The 27,906-nt window shown below is 34.5% G+C and overlaps 1 protein-coding gene across 1 annotated transcript; it reads right to left on the bottom strand.

The window, feature by feature from the left end:
* Positions 1-8: 8 nt before the first annotated feature.
* LOC137401621 (neuroligin-4, X-linked-like) lies at positions 9-27,906 on the bottom strand. Its single transcript, XM_068088058.1, has 17 exons — positions 27,835-27,906; positions 27,014-27,394; positions 25,706-25,854; positions 20,710-20,853; positions 19,988-20,173; positions 17,203-17,423; positions 16,252-16,414; positions 15,408-15,553; positions 13,943-14,080; positions 12,874-13,022; positions 12,466-12,584; positions 11,671-11,813; positions 9,445-9,535; positions 7,297-7,467; positions 5,429-5,535; positions 4,417-4,583; positions 9-1,034 (listed from the first exon to the last, which is right to left on the bottom strand). Exons 2-17 carry the CDS (start codon positions 27,283-27,285, stop codon positions 287-289), a joined length of 3,114 nt encoding a protein of 1,037 aa, XP_067944159.1. The 5' UTR covers positions 27,286-27,394; positions 27,835-27,906; the 3' UTR covers positions 9-286.

Genomic DNA, 27,906 nt, shown 5'->3' with positions numbered 1-27,906 from the left:
CTATACATGTATTTCTCTTCCAATAATTTTCAGACAATAAGAGTTGTCCATTCCTACAAAGCAAACTTCTAAGGAGAAGATAAACAGTGATTTAAATATGTGTGTAGTGATAATTAATGTGCCTTACAGATTAGGATTTTACTAAATTGATGCATAGCATATACAATATAAATGTTATTTCACTTGCATTTGTACAGAAATAGATCGAAAATACAAAACCTAGTTTAATTGGCAGGAGCAAAGTCGAAAAGTCGATGGAAAATCAATGACCGACATGAAGTAGAGATTATGAAAATGTGTGTAAATTATACGACATGTGTTGCACACCAGAGTCGCTTGAGCCGCCATCATCGTGATACTTTAAACGTCTAGGCGATCGGCCAACCGGCTCCTCACCGTTCCTTGGCTGATGCTGTCTCCGTGGACTAGTTGTGTCAGTGTAGTATCCATTTTCAGATAAAGAACGATTCGAGAAATGTGAGTTTGGATGATTCATTCGTCGAAAACTATTTGAGTCATACGATCGACCTACATCTAAATCTCGTCTATTGTGTGGTGCAAAATGCTCTTCAGGAACGTTTGAACGACCATTAGCTCTTGGTGATTGAATATAGGGAGGTCGTTGAGAATCATATCTGCGATTCACATCTCTCCTTTCCAAATCATGCTCAGAAGAATTGAGCCGAGCTAGGCTGTCAGGCGTTCTCTGTTGAGGTATTGGAGCCATTCCTCCTCGAGGGGAAAATTCTCGACCTCGGGGATGAGGGTGAGAAAGGCTATGCTGACTCCCTCTATGCTCATTGAGATGCTGCCGAGAGCCAGACCTCGACTGAGAACTGTATGTACTACCACATGTTTCAAAAAGTATGTCATGTTGAAGCTGCAAAGGAGGCTTTGCTGGTTCCTGTGGTACCCCTCTAATGACAAGCCGTTCGCTGTCGGTGTCGGCTTCAGATCGGCAGCCGTTGTCTGTTCGATTATGTTTAGTTAATGAATGTAGGGGTTCTATGACTGTAGCATCACTTTTCTCACTTCTACAAGTAATAGTTTTAAAAAGACATTATTAATGCTCCATTGTACTACCATACCTAGGAAATAAAGATCTAAATGTGGTTATTTACTTCATAGCCACAGCTAAAAGGTTAATATAAATTCCATTTACATTTATATACAGTAATTTCTTGCTACTTTCCGGTTCCCTTTTTGCTGCTTCAGTACTTGTCGGAGTAAAAAATATTCATCAAAAATAGTAAAATAGAGTAAAAAATCCAGAATATCAAATACATAAAATTTATAAGTCTTTTTCATATTCTAACCAAGTGAGGCACCAATGAGCATCATTGTGCTAGCAGCCATTGCAGTTTGCTGTTTTTCCTTTACATTTTTTGTACTTTAAAAGTGCAACGCGCTGGTTATGCCTTTTATCATGTCTCCTAAATGCTTACAGTTCTCAAAACTGTTTGAAGAACAAAAGAAAAAAAAATGCTTACAATTAATGAAAAAACAACTTTATTAAAAGTGGGTTTATTAGTTTCTATTTCGCGGACTTTCACTTATCATAAAGCTCCGGTATCACATAACCACGAGAAGTGATGTACGGTATACTGTATGCTATTACAAAGCATGTCATTTTTACATACTTCTTTTCTTAATCACCTCTTCCAATACTATTGATATCTAGGAAACAACTCCTGAATCATTCTTTTTTACACTTGAGATTTTAGTAGGCAATCACAGTTTTTAGATTCATTTAAAAATCGATGTAAAAAATTAAAATCTCTTCTATTAGCCAATTAGCACAATTTCTAAGCAGACCTTCTCCCAACCAAAAAAATATAAAAAATGCCAGACTCTAAACCTACAAACGCATTCTCATTCTTACCTTTTTTAACTAGGAAAGACAACTTCTGAATTCTGAACAAAACATTTTGAACACATGTTTCAATGATTAAATTGAATTTTGAATAAGCTTTCTGAATTCTGAATAAGTTTCTCAAAATTTAATTGAAAATGATGACAAAAAAGAATAAAAACCTTCCTCATTATTTTTTAGGAAAATAATTGTCGATCGTTTTCTCCGAGCTAGCTCTAAGTACTTTTAACAAAATTAAAATAAACAATATTTTAGAAGTTATATGTTCCCTTTTACGCGCCTTAATCATGGGAAAATTTTTAACTAGGAAATAATGATGGACAAACTTCACTCTAAATCAAACCAAAAAAGAAAGGTTGCTCAATGAAATAAATGTAGAAACTTTGCTATACCTTTCGGAAATCTAGCCAAACTAGCGAGCATAAAGGTACGATTGCACTTTCTTGCAATTAGACTTTCACAATTTCTAAAATTCATCAATTCTATGATTCAACATTGCAAATAAGCAATTCGTTATGTAACATTATTATTATTAAGTAAAAGAAATTTCTAAATTTTTGTTAATACTTTTTTTATATGTTAAGATAAAAAGAAACTGTTTTGTGTACATTTATTTCATGAATGCTCGTGTGCATAGAAGGCCATGAAATGATCTTATTTCAAGACTAGAAAGGCCACCCGCTTTAGTTATAGTATTACTAACTCTGAAAATCATCACGTTAGAGAGAAATCGCTATTACATGATTATATCGCTTATACGATTGGCGATATATCTTTAAATAGTAGTGATTTTCGAATCGTTTACTTTAAAAATGCCCATCAAAAAATCAAATACGCATATTGTGAAGTGCTACTTATTATCCCTGTGACTAACAGAAAGTCAGCAGTCCTGATTCATGTTGTCAATTAGGCGCAAAAACAATCTAATAGCAAACTCACAAGAATTCATTTAAAGCCATTCTCCGCATAGAATTATTCTTGAAATCAGTATTTATTATGGTAATCTGGTTTTTAAATTAATGAAATTCCTTGAAGCAAAGAATATAACTAAAAGGAATAAATTCTAACAGAACATGAAACTGGGTTAGATTATGGGTAGATTATGGCAGAAAGCATGTTTCTAGGATACATGACCTCTGCTTAGGATGGGTAATCAATCAATCAATTAATCAATCAAGAGTTGTGGTAGTTTCCTGTCTCAAAAACCTGTCCGAAGGCAAGATTACCACGTGGATAAAACACTTGAAATCTATACATAGAGAGTTAATCACGTTACTAAAGAGCAAAAACTCTTTCTACCAGGTTGCTATCTCTGCCAATCTAGAATAACACGGTGTTACCTATATAGAAGTAGGCGTCCACCTGCACAACGGTTCATTGTATAATATTCAGTGCATATACCACACATAAGTGTGTACAGTTTGCTAGTGTATAAAATATCCCATAATGTAAATAAGATTATTTAACACTTTCATCACCAAATTATTTTTTTACCCAAACATAAATATTGAGTAAAATCTAATATTTGACAAGGGAGCCCATAAGTTGCCATAATTTTAAAATCACAAGGGTCTGTAAAAAAGAGTTTGTTATCCAATAATTCAGCATAAAATTTTACTATGGCTGATGCCATAAAGCAAGGCTGTAACTCATTCTGTAACACATGTTACAAAATGAGTTACAGCATGTTAACACATGTTACACTCTGTAACATGTGTTACAGAATGAGCTCAGATACCTTTTTCGGCCCCTTCTGCCACTGTTGGTAACAAGTCAGACAAGTTGTCCTATTACTTTAGCTTAGAGCTTTGTTATCACAAAAAATAAAATAATCACCATTGCTCAATAAATAATCATCAAAAGTTTATTGATCTACAATATGTGTAGTCTTTGCAGCAGCAATGCTTCTGACATGAAAGAAAATGTGAAACAAAAATAATGTTTTTTTGCAAAGCCAAGCTTTGCTTAGCATTGGAAGTAAAGTGTTTCTATCGGCTCAACACAAGCAAATGATTGTTGTATCATCTTTAGGCACAAACACAATCCTTCGTTTTTTTGTGACGCCATTTTATCGTTTTTGGCCATCTTTATAGACAATTTTATTGTTAAAAACACAAAGCTTTTGCAATGATAATTTAAAACCGATGTTTTTGTTTGCAATTTTTTTATTATAGTATGAAAACAACACCTAAAAGTACTAGTAAATAAAAGAATAACAATCGTTTTCTACAAATATGGCGGCTTTTTCGTGAACGAGCGCATGTGCAAACGACTTGATGACGTAAAAAAACGATGGATGGGCTACTGAACTAATCACACACTAAAAATAAGCATATTTAAACAAAGCCTACTGAAACCCCCCCCCCTCCCCCGGCTCTTGGCGCTGCGCAAACAATGTGCTGAGCCATACCACGCGGCTCGTGGGACACTATGTTTTGAAGTAAACACACAGACTTATACAGTTTTCAATTTATAGTTTACAGTTGTTGTGTGAGAAAAAGGAAGCAGTAACCTGACATTACTACATTCAGTGCCAGACCTACCTTTCACTAGAAATGCTCGTGTGTCTTTTGTCTACGATGCTGCCTTTGCAGTCACTTTCGTTCGATTTCTCATACAGATGAGTCTCAAGAAGTTTGCTTGTCGGCTGAACTTGACTTTTCTCTAGATCTGTCTTCAATTGTGTTACACTTTCAGCCACAGCTACCGGCTGCAAGATGAATGAGTCTAGATATTCAAATGAATTATACGTTTGTCCACTAAATGAAAAAAAACAATGTGTTTTTTGTGGCAGGATGTATTTATAAAATAATTCCTTAATGGTTAGTTTATATTAATTTGATTTTAAAAATACAGTTTGAATCAATTTGAGAAACTTGCTCTTTGTTTTTGACTTTCACAATTTTTAATATTTGGTCCTGAGACAACATTATGTAACTGAGAGACAGGGCTGGATATAACACAACCACAAACATTACATAGGCATTATGCTTCCTTGATTAACTGAATGGTGATGTTCATTAGAATGGATGTACAATTACTAATTAGAGCTTTTGCACACAACCTGCTCTGCTAAAGAAAAAAGAACAGCAGATTTTTAACCACTCAATCGGACAAACAACTAAATAAATAAAATAATACACTTTAAAGATTGCCTGCTAATATTCACTTTTGTGTGCGGAATCACTACTTGTAGCAGATTTCAGTTTAGCTACATGTATGTGAAAAATGACTGTAAGTGATTTGCCCATCTTGCATTGCAACAAACATATTTTCAAGTGCGATAATATACACTTATTACGCATGTCTATAAGGAAAGAAATCAATTGGATGATGCTGACAATATACTGCTGACTGAGAATTGCTACTGAAGATAAAAGCTAAGCAGCATCTTACTTCATTGATATACTATTAGGGCATTCAGTTTAGCTAGCACCAGACATTCGTCAAGGCTTAGGATAGCAAATCGCATTAAAATAATTACAGCTTTTAGAGATCTGCCTATAGAAAGCGGTGGGAACAGATTGTGAGAAAATAAAAGACCATAAAGAGCACCTGCTTTTGCTTGCTTATAAGCCTTCTCTCAGCTCTTAGTTTGTCTCTCTGGCAGCAAACGATGATCAGCAGGCAGACATTTAGAAACACAAAGGCAGCACCAACACCTGGCAAAAGAAACAAGTGTTAAAATAGTTCCGATAACCAATTAGTGTTCACATATTGTGCTGTGGTATAGAATCGTAAACATATAAATAGAAGAAAAATAGAGAAACATAATCACCTATAAATTGTCTGACAGAAATCTGAACATACGGTAAAAGCAGTAATTGAACGCTGCTTATATTTGAATGCCACTTCTATTTGATCACCACTATTTAACATTCTTGATTTTTAAAAACTCTAATAGTGAGTGATCAGTAAAAAATGGTCTACAAAACCATACTAACAATAACTTTATCACATAAAAAAAACAATTTATTTTTTTGTTAATTTTGTTTTAAAGTCTGCTTTCCAACTCCAAGTTATTTTGTTTTTGGTTGTTAAAACTTTGAAAGCAACACCATAGAAATTATTAGTAACTGTAACAGGTTAATAGTAACTCCTTGTTTAATGCTGTTTTGATAATTTGATGTATGTGAAAGAAGTTTTTACGCATTTGCGATGGAATCTGTGCTACTACAATTTTTGAGACTAAAGTTTTGAGACTATTTCAATTAAATGCTGCTGCTCTTTATTTCCTCGAGTAAAGTAAATTGCATCGTATAAAATTTTTGCTTTACTAAAAAATTGTTTGAATGCTAATATTGTTTAGCTCAGATATGCATAAGAGGAATTGATATCAGAAGACACTTTGAATGGTATTGAACAGCCAGAAGAACTGTTTATAAATGGTTTTAAACAAAGGCAACAATCAGAATACAACTGGCCGAGCAATTAATGCTAATATTTTTGCTTCAAAAACTTTAATTTTGGTTTATGGATGTATTATAAATATGGTTTGTTTTATGACACTTGTTCTTGAACAACTATTTGTAGCATTTGATAGATTATTATATAACTTATAAGCTTGCAAGTTTATAGAATAATATTTGATAGGATTATTGCGGTTATATAAACTCTGCTTCCAATGGACCTTATTTATAACTCTTCTATGGCACATAAAAGGCCAGTTTTGGCAGCAAACTGTAGCAAACATATCAATGCACGCTATGAGCTTTTATGAAGACTTGTTAAATTTAGTTAAAAAATGAAAATATGCTTTCTAATTTAAAATTAAATAAAAAACTTCAAAGCTCCAACAAATTGCAATGCAGGCTATAAGATTGTAGAAGGTAAATTGTAAGCAATAGATATCAACTGGTGAAGACATGTACTAGCTTTCCCATGCATATTTATTTTAAAATCTGCAGCAAATTTGAGGTAAGTTAGCAGATTTCTGGCATCCAAAAGGGTTAATTAATGTTGCTCTGCCCAAAAGGGAGTGCACAATAAAGGCGAAAATCACTTCGGCCGTGAAAGGATTAAATTCATCTTCCAAAAATTCTGACGAGGTGTTTGAAAAATACAAGGCACCCTTTATTTGAACATCTACTCTAATAAACTACCCCTCTGCAGGGTTGGAAATTAGAGCGCCATAGCGTTCCAGTAAAAGTTTTACGTAATGTGCTATGATGTAAATACACAAATAATATTTGTGTATTATATATTATATAAGCGCGAGTCAATGATAGCAGCAGATTGTTACACAAATGCTATAAACTTGATATTTGCACCCAAATAGACTAAATAACTAGGCTCGTCAAATGATACAGTTCATACTGCCTTTCAGTTAAGGGTAAAGCATTAATGCTTGAAGTTGTCAAACAGCGTTACCCGGTAAAGGAAGACAACTCCTACATTATCTAGAGAAAATTTATTTGACAAACCAAAAGTTATAGAGAGTGTTGTAGACAGTTGTACTCCTTCTCTCGACTCCGCCACAGCTGAGCTGACAGTAATATTTCTGTACTTTACAACTTCTACTATCTTGGTAACCACTTTGACTTCTGTTGGCTTTTCGATATAAACATCAGGCTGGATCTTGCCCGCTTCATCTCCTTATGTAGATAAATTAGTAGTTACATATTGACTCATAAATTATCATCCAATATTTACTTTAAATGAATCATGGCATTTTGTTTTCTGGTAGTATGTTTTTGTAACATAGATTGCTGCCAAACCCACTGTGTAGTCAACCATGCAAAAAATATTAAACAGTTTCATTTGCTTACTACAAAAGTATCTAGTCAGAGGTAACTTTCAGTTTGAAGCAAGTACTTAGCATTTGCAAATATTTGTTTTTAAATTACTATTAACAAACCCTAGTATTTTTAATTTCATTTGAATTATACCAACTTGGTGAATGATCATTTCACTGCTAAATGCTGTGTTAAGAGATGAAAAATTATATTAGTTTTTAAAACAGATATTTTAGTTCAAATACTTGATTGAATCTCTTTACAATCTATACTATTATTCCAAAAATGAAGTTAACCATAATAAGTTTTTGGTTGGGTTCGTTTAAACAAGAAAAATATTGTTAGGTAGAAGCTCGTTCCAGTTTTTTAAATAACTGGGAGTAATCTTCTCTACTGCAAGTTAGAGAAGATTACTCCCAATCATTTAAACTAAAAAGAAGGTTGACTTGCAACAAAATTCACATTACAGTTATTTGGTATCAAAAGATTCACTATGTCTTACTCTGCTGTGTTGTAGGTTCAAAATATGTGGAAATGTAATTACAAGCTCTTAAAAGCTCAAAAACGAACAGTTAATCGTCGCTATCACGAGACCGCCGTAGATTAGAATCTCTTTCCTAAGCGGCTTAAATGGGACGTAGTTGTACAAGATGACTTCTGTTTACACTTTTGCGCAACCGCAATCGTCGAAATATTTTCACAAATATACTACACGTATTCAATAAAGCCATGTCTATTGTTCTTAAGCATCTATTTCATCGTCGTTGTAATGCTGTCACATTCCGCACTGTTATCTTATAACCTACGGTGAAAATTCGTTTAACTTTTAACCCTAGCTTGAAGGAGTACATATCATTCTCTGTTAGACATGACGAACCTGTTGATCACCTGTGATAATTGAAAAATGCTGCAGAAATTATTAACGCTTTTTGGCAGGGAGTACGGGTCACATGATCAGATTACGACTAGACGATTAGACCAAGCCGAAACAAAACTGTAAAGTAACGAGCATTTATATTTGATACAGGCTCTTCGAAAAAACCTGAAGTTTTTGTCATAAACTAGTGCTACAAAACGTTTTATATTGAGAATTTCAATTTACGTGAGAACATCACGTGACAAAAAAAAACCAAATGTAATGACTACGTCAGAGAAATAAACTGATTCCGATCTACGGCGGTTTCATGATGGCCGCGATTAACTGTTCGTTTTTGAGCTTTGAAGAGCTTGTAATCACATTTCCACATATTTTGCACCTGCAACACAGCAGAGTAAGACATGGTGAAACTTTTGATACCAAATAACTGTAATGTGAATTTTGTTGCAAGTCAACCTTTAAGATTATATTCATGTATTAATGCTTGATACCTAAATTCACTCACTCTAATAACCAGACAATAACCATATCAACTGAAGTGAACATAACTGAATTTTTTTAAACTGCAAAAGCAGCTACAAAAAGCTGAGCAAAACTAAAAAAATTCATGTCATTACCTTTCTTTCCAGTCGTATAGCCAAAGGAGTTTATTTTTGCATTCCGAACCAAGATTGCATTAACTTCTCGTAAAGTTTATTAACAAGAATATTGCATTTGCTAATAATAAGTTGACCAATCAAACGCTAGCTCTAATCGCAACTAGCAGAACCAAATTAAGCATAAAAATTATCTAAAATTTGAGCTTTGGTCTTTTGGGCTGTTTTAACTCCTGGTAAAACTTTTGATGTCAGAAACATAGGTTTGATTGTCATGTGACCAAGCAATTATCAGGAAAAAAATCAATCAGCACGCATCGAGCGTCAGTAGCTCTTAGATGTATTTAAAGATAAAAATCTAACCTTGAGATGTCTGAGCTGTAGTGGATGAAGGTCGGTAGGGAGGAATCATAGGAGGGGTCGGAGGTTGAGGAGGAACGTGCCGAACTCCCATCTACAAATATATATTGTTTGAAACTCAAAGTTACAATTTAGGTAAATAGAATTGCAAAAGCAAAATCGCCGAATTACAATTATTTAATTTAGCACAAAGCAAGTACCATAAATAAATTGTCCATCAGTAACACTTGCAAATGTTGTATTACAATTTCTCCGGAGATGCTATATAGCTAATAAGTATGCATAGCACTATTTCATAGAAACAACATTGCTAATTATGTTACCTTGCATAATATAAAACTTTTATTAATGTCCAAGCTTGTATTATATTACCCTAGGACACTTATGTATTCGCGGCATCTAACTTTCGCGTTTTCGCGGTGTCATCCTCTCGCGAAAGTTTCGTGTGCGAAACTAAACTATCATAACAAACGAGCGAAAAAGCGAAACTAAATAGCTTTGTTCATTGATACTGTATAATGGAATTTTATAACGACATTTATTTTAACGTTTTTAACGACCACTATAAACATCATTAAAATATAAACCAACAAAATAATTTGACTGTCAAAATTTATCACGTTATTATTTTGCAATTAATTATGATTATTTTCCCATTAGGAATGATTTATAATGATAGGAATTTGATGTCAATGCACATGCATTAGTAGCGTTATCGTTATCGTTTGCTGGGGACATCAATCAATGCAGTGAGCACCGTGTGTTGAAAGAAAAGAAGACACATGCACTGACACTCGCAGTACTACACAAGCAGCATGGCTCTGGAAAGGTTTGGATTCACTACTGACACCTCTTCAATAACTTGTAATTTTTTGAGATTTGTTTTGTTTTAAGTGATGTGACTGATGAGACGTTTTTAAATTAAAATAGACAAAACATGACTGCAGTTAAAACGCTAAGAAAAAAAACATCTTTTTCTTCTGAGCGTTTTAACAAAGATCAATTTTGCGGATTTTATTTTAAGTTCATTCGGAGGCTTTTACGCTTTTGATGGGACATGGCCAAGCGGGTGTTTGATAAAACTTAATCTTTTGCAAACCTTTATAAAAGTCGTTAACAAAAATATTTTGCCTCTGATGATGATAATAATGATGCCTAAGAACTACTAGAAGTTGATGTTTGTCTCTATGGCTTGGAATGAAGTGATATTCTACAGCGATAAAAACCGCGTCCATGGCCGTTGGGCAAATAACTTCGAATAAATGATGGTGAGGTCGAGTTATCTGAAGGAATTTATTATTGCGTTGGAACTGACCAAACAAATCCGTTTGAATTGACCTTGTGTTTGAGATGAAATGTTACATTTTATCTGAGGGCGAGTTATTCGAGTTGGACTGTACTTACTGTAAAAAATTCCCAAAAAGTTGGGGCGGCTCAGCCAGCCAGCTGCCCCAGTGAAAACGGGCTTGTTGATAGTCCAAGAAACAAATGGCAGCAAGCGATCAAATTGCATTATCGACCTTGCCCACACCATTCTACCTGCGGTTCACAATTACAAACTAGTCGCAAATTGAAATTTTTTTATCGGTGAACTGAACCTGAGGATTCTAATTATGGTTGTTCCACTTCATTTATTTTCACATCACTATATTTTCGCACTCATCAGAGCTGCGAAATTAAGTTGCTTCGAAATTTTACTCTGTGAGCTACTCATGAAACTAAATACTAGCGAAATATAAGTGTCCTAGGGTACTCATTTAATTGCCTTTAGTATTTTTTGGAATTGTGTGCTCTGGCAGCTAAAAAAATGTGATACCTCATCTGACCCTAGCTTGTGACTATGAGAAGCCTTAGCAAGCAAAAGATGAACATAGTTTTTTACTTTCAAATAGTGATCTAGAACTTTCTAAAACAATCCATTGCTTCAGTAAATAAAATGTTAACAAAACTAACTTTTAGCAAATGTTAACATATTTTATCTCTGATCTTTGTCTCACCATATTTTGAGAATCAAAAAGTATGTTTTAAATATATTAATACCTGAGTGCTATTAATTGCTAAGACATATTTGTCAAAGAAACAGAAAATGTGGAGGTTGTTTCATAAAAAATGCTGTGCATACAAGTTAGATGTGGAAATTGTTAGCAAAGCTACAACACTTGCTAGCTAAATTATGCAGCAATTTTCTTACGAGTGATGTCAGTATAGGTGAATATTTCGACTACATACATCTTTTGGAGAATTAGTTATCAAGTCATCCCAGTTTGTTCCCTCGGATCCATCTGAAGACGATTCCAAAAGTTTAGGAATGAGCTCAGTCCAGAGTGCCACTCTCTCCCCTCGGTATCGGTGCCTTACGAGTGGTTTTGTACCTGTTAAACATATGGCAGCGTTATCAATTTTAATTATTCTTTATCTAGTTTTGACAGCTCACAAACATGATATGCCCAAAAATATAGGTTTTTAAATTATTATTTTGATAAATATTTTGAGGTTGTAATGGTTGAAACTGTTTATTCTATTAAAATACATGAAAAGCTATTTTTATTAGTATATATGGTAGCTTGAAATTTGAAAAATTGTGAGACAACAGAGTAAAAAGACAACTGGACAGAGAACGTTTTTTTTATTGCTGAGTTTTTTGTTTTTGCTGACAAAACTTGTAGAGTGCAACCATATGAAATTGATGTGATCAATCAGGCAATAGGTTTCTAATAATTGAGTGTTCACAATGGCCAACTTTTACCTGTGGTTACTTCAGTAGAGGTTTCATGACTTCCTTATGTAATATTGAAATGACCAAAAATTGATAAAATTTTGTTTTAGCCATTAGAAAGTTTTACAATTGTACAAAGTTCTCCCAGTATGTGTCACAATAAACATTTCCTTTCAAAAGGATGCAGTATTGCTAACATAGATAAGGAGTTACTCTCTTTTTGAAAAAATGAGATAACTCTTGGTGTGGTCCTTTTTAGGCTTTATGCGGAACATCAGGTTAAGGTGGAATCAAAAATAGTTCATTACCGAGCTGTAAGTACTGTTCTGAGTCAGACTCGTACTGAGGCCAGTAGACATCTAAAAATCTCAAGCTATCTATCCTGATGTCACTCGAAGATCGATCTGAGAAAGGGATGTTTGGGTTTCTAAAACATGAACAACATTTTAAATAGCTCAAAAATGTAGCACCAAAACAGCACAGAGTGATTAAAAATAATGAAAGGTATGAAAATTGTAAAAATTCTTATCAGCCAACTCACAAATCAAACCCGACAAATATCAATCAACAAATTTTTACTTGACGAAATATTTGATAAATGGCATCTGTCATTTCAAGGACCAGTAAACCAGTAGTAGCGGTTGATAGGTAAGAAAGGACACTGTTCACAGCAGTCAGAATGCCAACAATTAGAGGTATGCTATAACCATACACACCCAGATTTGATGAAGTTACCGAAGAACCTTATGACAGCTCTGCCAAGTACTTTCTCATTGTTAGAGTAGGTTCCACCAACAAATGGAGAGATGTTGTTACTAAGTGGCGCCCCGAACACGTATGGCAGATCCTCACCATGATGGCCATTCTATGAAAAATAGAGTCATGATGAAACAGACTACTATATGATGACAATGAAACTGGAAGCTGTTAGTACTGATGCTGTCTCTACCATTCTCTGATCTTTACTCATTGGATTCAGACAGCACCCATGACTTGATAAAAATATTCCTCACTAAAACCACTAAAAAGAGTGATATTGTAAGTTTAACATGACTTTAAAGGGTTTACTTACGCCAAACTTTTAAAGAATAAAAAAATTTGAACATTTTTCATCATTTGAGATTTTGTTTGTCATTTTAGGTTATCAGACTGTCAGGATGTTTCAAGATTGAAATCAGCAAAAGAAATCTGAAAAAGACATCTAAAAAGGATGTCAGTAGTCATGTTTCCTGTTTTTCCATCTCGTTATAACATTGGCTATTCCGTTAAAGTTGCAGTTTTATGAATTTCTATTGTCATATATTTTATTTTACTTTCTATTTGCTCATGATTGTTGGAATAAAATTTCAACAATAGCGTCAGATACATTTCTACGGATGTTTGAAGTAATTTAAAATAGGTTGGTTAAAAATTGGTCCATTTCTTTCCCTACATCCTGTATAAACATATGAGTCCTTGATGCTGATGAGACTGCATATTTATCACATGTAAATGGTGTGCACAACTACTGACATCACTGAAGACATCTAGGCACATCTTTTTTTCTGAGCTTTTTAATCTCCACCAAGTTTTACCAATTTTAATCTTGACTCATTTTGGCAGTCAGATCACCAAAATCAACAACCACAATCATTAATGAAAGAAAATTATCAATACATTATTTATTTGCATTCCAAATAATAGCCTGGTTTCCTTATTTATCGTGTAAGTTTACAACGCCTGCACTGCCCATATATGTTTTAAGCGGTGGATAACTGAAAGCAAGAGCTGAAATTGCTAGCTTACTTGGTACTGAGGAAAATCCTTTTGTCTGCTTGAATGGCTGAACACATAGAAGTATGTCTCTTTGCCTTGTTCCAAGTGATATTGTCCTGTGAGAGCAGCGGGTAGGTTGTACTGCCCATCCCCTAAAAACTCTATCATCTACAATCAAAGGTTAAAATTAAAAGTCATAGCTATGTAACGGCACTAGAGGGTCTGGCTGCATTGAAACGAGAGCTGTCTCCCATCTGTTGACCAAGTAATCATTACCCACGTTCATAAAGGACAAAAGGTTTATGGATTATCATTAAATATTGGAATTTTTACGCATCTGTGGGTATATATAGCATCGGCGGAAAAACACAAAACTAAAGCAAACTGTTTAGAATGTCCTCATCGATTTCAATAGGAGTAGACAAAAAATCTAGCATTGATTGGAGGTGCTGATCTATATAGTGGTTCTATTACAGGTTCATTGTTGTCAACAAGATCTGCATTAGGCTTCTACTCGCACAGCATCACTAAAGTTTGGTTCACACTATTTCTCTGTATTTCGGCGTTGTCCTTTCGGCGTTCTTTTTCATTTCTGTGTACCGAGGACCGATAGCATTGAAGAAGCAACGCGGATACGTCGAGAAGGTTTCCAGCTGTCAAACCTTTTCGATATTACATCAAGCATTGACAACAGCCTGTACAATGTGAACCATTTCGGCGATGGTAAATCATAGTCACGGATAGCAAAATTTGTTTCCATTTATGATAGTTGCTGCGGAAGTAGTATCTGATTTGAACACAAGAAAACAAAGAGGATTCTTCTTGAAAAATTAAAACTAAAAATAAGAGCACTATGTCACGGAGTATTTTCTTACGCAAATGTGAACGGGTTTGTGATAGTGTGAGTATTGTTATCATTGACGATCACCGAAGTATTGTGGAATCATCGCCGAGAAACGGCGATATAGTGTGAACCAGCCTTAAACATGACGTGACCAAAGTTTTTGAGATTGAGTCTGTTTTACGGCATTTCATAAAAAACCTACATGTTATGAAACCCTTTTATAGGTAAAATCAGACCATCAGACTCCTGCCTTTTTCTGCAGAAACAGCTGAATAGTGCAACCAGAAACAGAGAAACCCTAAACCTCTCAAGGTGATAGTAACACTTGACCAAAAGAACTCACAAAATTAAAATATATGTTGCAACAGGTGATGAGTGAAAGTTCATATCGCCCAGAGTACAGAGAGTACTACCATGTATTACGAATGTATACCTTAAAACCTTTAGTAAGGTCAATAGATGGATGATTGTAACTTTCAAGCTTTCATAATTGTAAAAAAGCTAACAATTCTCAATCACTGAAAGGGTAACCTAGATATATAATTGCATAAGAAACACTCAACATGCTGCAAGAGACGCCCAATAACAACCGAGTCTTTGGACAAGAGTTTAATTAATTCTGGCAAGATGCCAATAACCCAAAGCATTTACCTTGTGCTTCAATTGATTTGTGTCATTTCTGTCTTCTCTATAGCTATAAGTGTGATTCAGGATATCATAAATCTTCTGCTGATGCTCCTGGTAGTTGGCCTTGACATATTCGCGCAGAATCTTCCTCTTTTCTTTTTGGGTGACACCTATATGAATGATAAAGCCTCAGGCTTTCCGTGACTAGAATGACTCAACACCTTGGTTTATATTGTGATGAAACGACTGGCAAAAGAAGTGGGCAAGAAAAGCCTCACTTTGTTTTCGCAACGACACAGTTGTGAATTTAACATACTTCTCATGTAGCAGCAAAAAGCACTTATAACATTGTTGCTAGGTTAATTTTCAGTTGCAAAAAACTAACATTATTTTACCGTTATAATTTCCTTTAAGTTTTGTTACTGAAATATCCAAGTTGAGAATTTGTTCATCAGTTTTTTATTTTCAATCTGCTCTAACTGTCCTTTTATAATATACTGCAGCAATGTACATTAATTTATGCTGCTTCAGTATATCATATTATGTATGTTATATTATTATATTATCTATAATTTTAAATCATTATATTACATTAATTTAAATTAATATAATATATTAATTTATTAATTTATTATATTAATTTAGACTGGTCGCATTTAAGTTCACCTTAGTTTTTTAAAAAGTGGTATCTTCTCTCAATAGACTCATCGGATTGAGGAACCAATGGTTTACACAAATTATAAAACCTTCAACGATGAGATTTTTTTAAGCATGACTTCATGAAAGCGTGACTTGAAGCAGAAGATCATGATGTTTCAAAAAGCTTGAACATTATGTTCCACTTTATCAGACAGACTACAATTTTCACCTTCGTCAAGTTGCCTTTGGGAAAGGAGGTGAGAACCTTCAAACTGGGCCACTCCAAACAGCAGCTCTATCTCTGAGAAAAGAGTATCACCGCTCTTCATAAGCTGCTCGGGCTCAGCTTCTAAGATCACCTTGTCTATGACTGGCCCAAAGTCGGTTACAAACTACAAACACAACGCGCAATGCCTAAAGGTTACGGCTGTGTCATACGATGGCCATGTCCCAAGGGCGCTAAGTTGCATCACCTCCCATAAGGATGTCATCAAATGTTTTAATCTGATATGTACTATCAGCGGCACTTTCATATGAAACTAAATCCATAGGGAAATGAGACAGTAACTTTAGACTGTTTGTATAATTGAGACTATTTTTGTAAAGGTCAGAGAAAACACAAATTTAAAGAAAAATGACAAAACTTTTAAAAATATGTCCGGCCGGCCGAAAAATTTTGCTGTCTGAAATATGTCTGAGATATGTTATGAATTTTTTTTATTATTATGTGTAAGCATACACGAATGAAATTGCGATGCAAAATTATTATTGGATGATTTCAAATAGTGGATACTATGATTACTTTGATGACAGCAAGATTCCATGTTTTTAAAAGACAGCGTTTTTAAAATCTTATTATCCGAGCAAAAAAAGTTTACCAAAAAGCTTTCGCTCTGACAACAATGACTAATCACTGTTTTTATAACAAAAATATAAAGCGTTGAGATAAACGCATATTTTTAGCAAAAAAAAAATTATTTATCATTAGTTCAAACAGTATAACAGCTAACCAATAGAGTTATGCAAATAATCTAGTATCTAGGTAAGCCTTCTTACTCCTGGTTACCTTTCAATACTCAAACCTGTTCACTTTTTTAGCAGCAGAAAGTAAAATGGAAAACAGCTTTATTGCAAGTTTTGGCAGAAAAGCTAACAAAAAAAAAAAAATATTACCAATTACCTTATTGGAAGGAGTGTCAGCATTCATAAGGTCATTGTGACTGGCAGCTCTTAAACATACGAGAAGGCCTACTGTGTCAACATCTCCACTTTCTAAGATGCTGACAGGACATCTGACAGCAGTAGCGAGTCGATTTGTTGCCCTCATAGGATTGTCAGCCATTGCCCAAAAACTGAGAGCACTCCCGCTTTGCAGTATAAGACGGTTGAACAGATTTAAACCTACAAGAAAGTCACTATAGATTAAAAACTGTTGGAAATTATAGTATCTTCAAGCCATCACGTTGTTCAATATGATATCTATAAATTTTAATTTTGGTTTGAATGCAAGTGTACAATACTTATGAATTTCATTTATGACGATAACCGCAACACATTTACCACCAAAATCATGCTTTTTATAATTTCAATCTAGTTGGTGATGCAAAAAAACACAATTATTCTAATGCTCTACTCACTAGAAGGCATAAAGCATAAATTAAATGAGAAAAACTATTTCAAGGGTTTTTGAATTGCTAAAAATCAATTCATACGCTAGGTTAAGATCGTAATCCTTAATGATGTCAGATGGACAGAGATGACAAGCTGAAACAACTGAGCCTATGCTAATATCTACTGGTCAGTAAAACCGCTACCTTTGACAAGCTTATGGTCTTACATCATAAGGTAAATACATTTTAAAGCTGGGTATCTATTTCTACATTTCTGCTTACATCTATCACTGTTTGTAAACATAAAATTTTCAATCTCAGTGCTTGACTGGAGTAACACAGATACAAGCATAATTTGGGTTCACGATTTGAAGCTATAATGTTAATTTGTGATCTGAATGGCTGAATAATTTTTATACTTGTCACAATAGCTACAATTAACTTTTAATGTATACCTGCAATATGAAAGACTCATTGCAAGAGTTCCTTATACAATAACATCTAATAGATAAAAGTTTGATGCCAATGAATGCGGGTTGAATCTAATAACATACTGCAGAGAATATATATTTTACCACAGAATGTAGGCATGTTATTATTAGACATCACGTCATCAACGTAAGCTAAAATGGCAAGGGCAGTCATTTTACAGGCAGAATCTGAGCTGGCAAACCAGATGTGAAATCACGCAAAAACACATTATAGAGAACGTAGACATTTTTATAGCCACAGAAACTATATCAAAGGCATAATACTTAAAATGCTTTGCCCATAAACTTGGTTAAAGTAGCTTTATGGAGCACCCAAACTTATCCTAGGGTATTTCTGCTATTGGAGGTACCACCTGTCTACTTCTACTTGGTTTGCCAGAGATTCAAACAGCCCTACTCCATAATCGATTTTCTTGTGGATTTGCAAGACCATCCCCTAATTCTGCATGATTTATGGCTATTGATACCAATGATAGGAGGACTTCAACCGTAATTTCCATATTATTATCTTTTCAGCACACACTAGAGCGAGACCAGGCTGACAAATTGAAGACAAGAGATAATGCAATCACGGCACTCTAAGATTGAGGACAAAAAATGATGCAATACGATGGCGGAGTGTACACCCACACTATCACTACAACTAAGGTTGTGATCTTCACTAATAACAAAAGACAAACGGTGACACAATAAGATGTAGAAATTTACCAAACTTTGTGCGAAACAGTGTAACACCGTCTTTATCCATACCTGGCAATCATTCCATCGATAACACGAATAATAATAAGATTAGCATTGAAGGATTATTAGGGAAACTAGAATATAGAAAGTAAATTTCAGTACCATAAGCGGTTAAACATGATTAATCATGCCATCAGATTCCATATGTGTAGAATCACACGATTGGCTGCAAATGATACAATGGATTCCAATTGCACAATCCTACCAATTTTAGAAAGAAAAGTGGTATTTTTGGCTAGATTTGAATGGCTCATTGTACAAAATAATCGAGCCGGGCAGAATAGATTGGCAGTAAATAGTAAACACTACAACCCAAAAATTTTTATGAATATTTTAATACTTTTAGGCAACGACAACCAAAGGCCTGAATACATGTAGTATTAATTAGGCTGGGTGTTTGCTTAAATTCTTCTATAGATCGGTTCGCAAGTTTTTAATAGCGCAATACAGCGATAATTGCATATTTTTCAGAGTGACATGCATAAAATAACTCTATGTTCATAGATGTGCATACTAAACAAAAAAATGATGATCACATACACTATTTCACAAAATAGTTTTCTTTAGATATTTTGTTAGGGTATGCGTAGGAAAACAGAAGAGTAATCAGATAACATAAAACCTGAATTACTCTAAGTCCATATTACAAGCTAATGCTTTCCCACTTCAGAAAAGTTCAGTTTGTTTTTTAACCGAATTTTATCTACAGAATAAGAGGGAATTAATTTTAAACAGCTGAAAATATTGTGCCACAGCGTTAGGAATGACAGCTAGTCATCAGCAAAAAGCAGCAATCATAACAAAACTTGAAGCAGTTATGCTCAAATATTGCTGCTTCAAGTAAAATCAGTAAATATGTTGAAATAATGACAGCAATCCATTAAGATGCCTGACCTCATTCATAATTCCATGATTTACAATGAAAAGGGAAGCGACTGCTATTGCCCATGGCCTAACTAAGTCAAAATTATTTTTTGGCAAACTAGATCAATACTGGAAAGCAGTTGTTTACCCACCTACGGTTCTTAACTGCACAACATTTTCTGCCCTGACACTCCCTGACTCGGTCTTTTATTTACAACCATTTAACATTTTAGCGCAAACTCCACGGTAACAAACTTACGTCCACTGATGGGAGCCAAAGCTAGGATATTTGCTAAAGCTGCCCCATAGCCTTGACCCATAATGGTCACTTGTGATCTATCTCCTCCAAAGACTGCGATGTTAGCCTTGATCCAATGTACAGCAGCAATGAGGTCAAAAAGCGCATAGTTGCCAGAAGCTTGGCCATCTTCAGTTGAGAGGAACCCTACATACAACATACATAACACTCGCATGCCCACTGTGCCTTTTGATATTTGAAGGTCAAAAGTGAAATTACCAATTTGAAACTGTATCTGCAGACCATAAAAAACTGACTGCTAATTAATTTGGTTTTTAAAAATACCAAAATGAAATAATTTTGAACTGCATACAATGAAGAGCATATGATCGTGCTCCATTCTCTATACTAATGTCTCTATGAAACACTGGTAAAACAAATATTGACAAGCCGCAGGTAAAAGCAGATATTGAGCAATATAATGTATTGATTGTTTTTTGGATGAAAAAAATGAAAAGATTCAGCAAAGACCTGTTTACTGGCAAAACTATTGATATCAAACGCTTACACAAAACCGATTCTTGATATCTTATAACAAGTGTACCAACCTTGGAAGAACTGACTAAACTAGATTCTGAAAAATAATTCCCACAACTAACCTAAAATACAGTTTAAGCAAGTCTATAAAAACTTAGACTGAGTATCATTTATGAGCAGGCTAGTTACAACATCTGCTATCTTACCAAGAGCTCCCAGTCGATAATTGAGAGTGATGACAACAATATCTGCCTGCGATGATAGAACGGATCCATCATATGCATTTCCTGTTCCATAGTCATAAGATTCTCCATGAACGAATACCACAACAGGCGCTGGCCCTTGGCGATCTAAAAGATTTTACAACGCATTGTGAGCCTCTTCCCTTTTGTTGTAATCAGTAGATTTGAGATTTGACTTGAACCCGTATGTAATATTGACACGTCTTAAAGAAGAAATAATTTTCAGGGCGCTTGCATCATGTATTCCAAGAAAAAATAACGGCTTAAATCTTACCAATTTTGAATGGAGCAGCTTATGCAATTAAACTGCATTTCAAAACACACTTCTAAAGCACTTTTATTTTTACCAAGGTAATGTATGTTGCTTATATCATTGAGTACAGAATTTATCACAAACTACATCCTAACTCCAGTACAGAATCTTTCAACTCTAGATTAATTAGCTTTTTAGAGACAATCTTAAAACTAAATAAAAGCTTTTTAGACAATGCTATTTCTTTTAAACTTTATAATTTACCTCTATACTTACTCTCTATATCTAAAACTATCATCCACGACACAGTCAATTTTGATCTATACTTGAATGATGTTATAGTTTTGTAGTTATTTGTTACGTTTCTTGTAAAGACAATAATAAACCACATACTTTGTATGCCATAATATTTGGCAATACTATTTCATCTCTTAATAAATAATTTGCCTTCATATTTAGTTTCTATCTCTCATCCGTTCTTAAAAACAGCCTATTCAATACTTTACATATGTTATAGTTTAATCTTTGTTTGTTTTTGAGCAATATTTTAGGCTTATATCCGCAATATGTTTTAATCAAATTATATGTATTCCAGCCTTTCTGTATCTAAAACAAAGTTAAACATTTGTTGCACAAAATCAGTGCTGCAATTACCTTGTACGATGTCAGAAATATATTAGGCTATCAGCGGTATGTTTATAACAGATCATTATAGAACATATTATATCAGAATGTTTACACGATGTTTTAATCTCTTAATGTGAAAACCGTGCAAAAAAAATTCGAGAAACTCACTATGCATCAGTCATAAATTCTTGATCAACTTCAATGAAAAATGAACATCGTTTCGCATAAAAGCATTGGTATTGAAACAGTTTGCTATAAGCAGCCGATTAGTTATTACTACCGTACATACTTCTATACTCCTGACCTCAGTAAAAAAACGATGAAAAATTTCTACAGCCTTCTGAGATCTCACACATGAATGCAAAATTCTTCAGCAATGTCAGCATTATCATTTTTAAGAATCTTAAGAGATTAACCAAACGTAAACGCCGTCAAATATTCAAGATTGCAGAGAATCACTGCATGCTGCCGTTTAAATTTATTAAAATATTGACCGCTTCAATATTTAAACTGACTATAAAATATTGTGTGAAGCCAAAAATCCAACAGACTTCATCATTTTTCATTGATGGCGGAGGAAGCACCCGACGACAAACAGAATACTTGTTACCAGACAGGCATTAAGCAAGTTTCAACATAACAGTCTCCCAACAACAATGCTATTTCATTCAAACGTGCTGAATCATTCATGGCTGTGCCCTTCAGTTGAACAATATAAACATTACATGAGCCAGAAAAGCTTCTACACTTCGTAGTAATGTGTAACATTAGCCATTGTTTGTTGTAATTAGTGAAAGTGTCATTGTGTTTACTGGTAACTCATCACAATGAGAGAAAACAGAGGCTTTCAAGCTGCTTAGAAAAGTGAGTAACCGCAAAACACACAAATATTGAGACTGAAGTAGTTGGGCAACAGAAGGACTAGCCTTTTTGACTGACAGAAAATGTCTGGTAAAAATACAATAGAGAAACTATTATATATCCAAATGAATGTCAGACCACTTACATAGTAAGAAAAAAGGACAAAACTTTCATAGGAACTCTGGGGTTCAAATTACTGCTCGTTTTCCAAACTCATTTTTATTCTCATCGCAGATTAATCCAAGTTGTTGATGTGGCAAAATACAAGGTTTTTCCAGACATCAGTTCTCAACGAAGTGTTCACACAATAAGTGCCCATTAGGCCTTGGTAAATCCAAGCAAATAGTACAAGCCATTTTTAATTTTAATTAGCACACAATTCGAAAAGTCTGAGATGCAAATCTTTTGGAGTTTTCCCTGTAAAGCATCATTGTTATGAGAACCCAATTGCTCTCACGGTGAGTAGGTAAAACATCGAACAAGAATGTGGCTAAGATCACCATAAGTGGTTTAATTAAATGCTTTGAATAGCGGCATATTTACAAACGTCAAGACAGGGCAAGTAGTTCTCAATGAAAGTTTAACTTGAGCTCAACTCAAGTAGCGGCACCTGTTAATTGCCATACGCTGCTGTAAAGCATCTCAACTGGCTATCAAGATAATTAATCGATGGCACTCCGTTGTACTTGTAACAAAGAGTAGTGATTTGTATAAATGATATAAAATGTGTCTTTTTGTCGAAGGGCATTGTAAGGGGCAACAATTAGCACTTATTTACTCAGTATTGAATGTGATTAGCACTGAGTGTTTACTGATGCTTGGGCTTCTCTTTCGTCAGCAACTCCTCAAGTGTTGTGTTTGCGCACAGTTCGAGCACGGTATTCCGGTGATGATTTGATTGGCGCTTAGAATTCGAAGGAGATCGCTGTCAGATTTCTGTTAAGCGAGGAAGGCAGCTGTCAGAGCCTATCTTTTATTAACAATATACAAACAGACATCGAATGCCATTACTTATACAAGTGGCGTAGGGACATTCTAGCCTACTTTTTACATTCTGACCGACAGAAGAATTTGATCTCTATGCAGTGAGACAAAAAACCAAGTTTTAATATTTGATGGATCATTCATTAGCAAAGGACTGAAAGTTAATCTAAAAGTGAAATGAATTTGGCATTAAGTGTATGAGTGACCGTGTGTAACATTTATGTAAAAAATCTATTTATTTATCAAAAGTGGCAGCTTCATTGTTAAATTATCTTTCAAAAAACCATCATTAACATCATTGATGGCCAAAACCTTTTTGCAAGTAGAAGGGTGAATTTTTGCGCAAAGGTCCTGTATAGCAGCTAATATGCCCTCAGCAAATTTATTAATGCTGGAAAGGCTCAAACAGATCCAGACCTTTCCGGGAGACTTCTTTGCTAGAGTGAAACTCTATGTATATTATAAAAAAGCTATTAATTTGAGCAAGGCAAAGAAGAGCAGCATATCAAAGCTTGGGTCAGTAAAGTTCCTCCACAATATTACAGAAATGGAAAGACCAGACAGAATTGTACAACAGCAAACACAAATAACCAACCTATCTGGTCATGTCTCAGTCTATGTTGAACCATGTCTAAGAAAAGCAAATATTACTGTAGATAGCTATGGCTGTCTAAAACTGTGAGTTCACTGCAGCAGTCTAAACTGAATTAAAACAATAATTAAGCATTGATTAATGCATATTGATTGAAAATGTGCTGATTTAATCTGTGTTAACTTTGGCAACATAAAATATTTGATCATGTGGTTAAATCAAAATATTAGTTATCTGTTACCGATGATAATTGGTTGGCGAACCCCGTACAGACCCATTTCGAGTTGATCAAGGTATATATCATTAATAGCTTTGTATTAACTATTTTAGCACATGTTGTAAACAAATATCAGTAAATTTGTAGGAAACTCCTGGCATAACAAACATTTTTATGCCACTCATTTGTTCTATGACAACTCAATTCAATATAGCACCTTTGAATATATATAATCTATAAAAAACCGCAATGTCAGTTGAACATAACTTTTGATGTGGTTTACTTTGGAGTCTTTTATATTGAAACTAGATCGGTGATGACTTTTTCACACAAATATGTTACAGATGTTAAAAACTCGATGTTGAACAATAGACTGTATTGTACAATTGCTGTCTGTGAAATGTGTGCAATTATATATAATTCATGAAACTGTGGAATGCAATGAATATGTATAAAAAAAAGACAATGATTTTAACAGAAGACCATAGGACAAAGACTAGGGTAGAAATATTTCCATTATGGAACTTTTAAGTGATTATTTTGAAACGCAAAGCTGAATGCTTTATTGGCTGGTTAAACATAGTAGACAATTAGCTAAGTCATGGCATGAATCTCCTCCAATCTCTTCCAATCAATTATTATTGGCAGGACCACAATTACAAAGACCCGATTACGTAAACACAAACAAAATCCTTACATTTAACCATTTATATTAGTATGATGTCATATCATTTTTTTTCAGTCATGCCCCAACCATCATCACTGACACCTTGTCTAAAGCGCAAACAAATAATAGTTTTGTTTGTGGAGAAAAACTCTATTTGTAAATTGGTTATACCCGACAGAGCTTTGTTACACTGCGTGACAAAAAGATATCAACGAACTCGTGTCTCAAAGGAGTTTCATAAAACGCTGACACCTTTCATAGATATGATAACTGATGATCATCAAGAGCTGCCCTAGGTTATTGATCTGCTGACCATAATAAGCCAGACCATCTACACTAGAGTTTAATCTCCACACATGATCTCCTAAATTGGCAGTACAATTGCTGCCACTACGGTTCACCGGAGCTGTTATTCTAGTACCGCATCTGCCAGCATCAGCTGGCTAATCATTTTTGATGAAATTGACAACCACTGCCAAAATAGAATATTTAATTAGTATTATGAAAGCATGAGAGGTTAGGCATGGAGTTGAACCTGTTCCGATTGTGGAAACTGTTTTTGTTCAAGGAATCACAACATTCCAAAATTGGTAGTGACTAGAAGCATGTTAGCCAAATACATTTACTGTTTATTTAAAAATGGTAAGTAAAAAAAATTGCACAAGCGCTTTTATTCTATAAATAATAAAATAAAAAAGATGTCGAATGTCGCAGAAATTTCTAAAACTTGTAAACTAAAACTTTTGCTCCAAAACTAACCTTTGGCTGGAACATAAATGTTAAGAAATAGGCATTCCTCTGATTGATCTTTTGTGAACGCTGATATTTGACGAAGCCTTTCCACACGAGCTGCTGGCATTTCTTTGAGAAGGTTATCAAAGTCCAGTCTTTTTTGAGGGCAAACAGGCCTAAAAATATAATCTTATTTATATCAAAGACTCAGAAATATCGTCTGCTTGAAGACCCATTTACTAGCCGCCCACAGAGTCAGTGAGAGTTGTAAATCAATATTATCTTCACTCAACAACCTTTTCATTGACCAAAAGTTTAGAGTTATCAACAACTTTGAGACATGTTATATTATTGTTACAAATGACTCTTAGACGTCATCATTCTTTTTCCAGTCTCTTATTTCCAGACTTAGCTAAAATGAATAATTAAAATCATTGGAATATTTGCTAACTAAGCATTGAGTAAATGACCCTCTTTCTACAGAGACTCTGTTCAGTCAAGATATTATTGGATTTCTAAAAAGCTAAATGCGTTTGCAAGATGAAATTGTAGATGTGAGCATCATCTTAGTTTTTATTGTCTACCAAAAAATCTGGACAGACCTTTGATAAAAATATTCATTCTATTTTGCTGTTTTTCCGTTTCTTTGGAGGTTTCTTGAGATCTAAGCAAGCGTTGTGCACATTTACAAAATATAGCGTATCTTAACAGCTCTCAAGTCAGTTTACTAAGTGAAAGTCCAATGTCACCAAAATATATGAGTATGTATCTGCATTTTTTTGGACTCAACTTAAGATTATCCTATTTGGAAATATCAAGTTTTTAATTGTGATAGATCAGCTTTAAAACTACCAATGGTTTTCTGCATCAATTTACTAATGTTTGCTGGCAAACATCCAGAATGGCTGCGAGATTTGGAATCAATAGTTCAACTTCTTCAGCAGTGAAAGATGCAAGCACTCTTCTAGACTTTGCTTTTTAAGCAACGTACCGTAGATCAACATTAATCCTTGTTCAACTAAGATGGCTCTAGTGCATAAATTAAATCAGCTACTTTCTTTAGTAAGCGCAGTTGTTGCAAACTAAAACCGATTAGAGATAGTTAAAAATTATCAACAATTTGACAATATTGATTAATGAAACAGTGTTTTAATAAACAGTGAATAATAAAAGAAACCAGTTAAACAAATGTTTACAATGTGTATTCAGAATACCTCATCGCCGACCAAACACAAACAATACCGAACTAAATGACCCTGATGCTGAAACCACAAAATTAATTACCTTTTTATCATTGTTACACCAACAGCTGAGAATACATATCTTTTGAATTACCTGAACACGTTAACAATCTTGACTCCATTCCATTTCTCTGTAGGACTAGTTGGTGGCATAAACCTGAGAGCACCATTGTGTAGAGAAGCATATTGCAATCCGAGATAGGCTTCGACAGACTGAAGCCCAGTGTCACGAAAGTCGATTTGCACCCCTCGAAGTCGACCGGCATCGGTTGTTACTACGCGATCGCTGAGTGTGTCAAATGTTAGGCTCGTGTGACTTAGAGGTACAACGACTAGAAGTAATGAAATTACAAAGTGGATCTCCATGTCTAGGTTTAGGAGTAAGAGAGGGTCTGATTTCAATGATAGTTTTTACACAACTTCGCAGAGTCTGTTGATAGTCCCCGAATCTGCTAATGAAACTTTTGTTGCACTCCTAAAATGACAAGGTAGGTTTAGGAAAAGAAAACACAAGAACATAGAGATAAAATGAAGATGCTCTTAAAAGTGCTTACCTTGGCAAAACAGCAGATGATGAACTAGAAGATATGTATGCTACTGCGCTACGAGACTGCCTAACCACCTTGGTGCTAATGCTGGTCAGTATGTATCAGATCTGATACAAAGTAAACATACCTCATACTCCAGAATAACAGCTAATGAGTTAGAATTAATATTCTAATTAGTGACTAGTCAAATTCCCTCTCTATTTGTGTCAAACGCTCTTTAATATCAGCACGCAAATGTGTGAAGGTTAGCTGGTGCTAAGCATGCACTTCAACTCTTTTGAATAAAACAATTTAGCATATTTCACTTAATACCGTAACAAAAGAATTCCTTTGAGTCTGATATTGACAAAACAAAATAATTTCCTACCCAATTTTGCAGCTATTGTTAAAACGTCAGCCACGTCTGCACACTTTGTAGGGGATGAAAAGCTCTTTTCCC

This window comes from Watersipora subatra, chromosome 8 (genome assembly GCF_963576615.1).
Source record: "Watersipora subatra chromosome 8, tzWatSuba1.1, whole genome shotgun sequence".
Taxonomy (NCBI): Eukaryota; Metazoa; Bryozoa; class Gymnolaemata; order Cheilostomatida; family Watersiporidae; genus Watersipora; species Watersipora subatra.
Note: the sequence above shows the minus strand (reverse complement) of the source record. Positions and strands in the feature narration are given on the sequence as shown.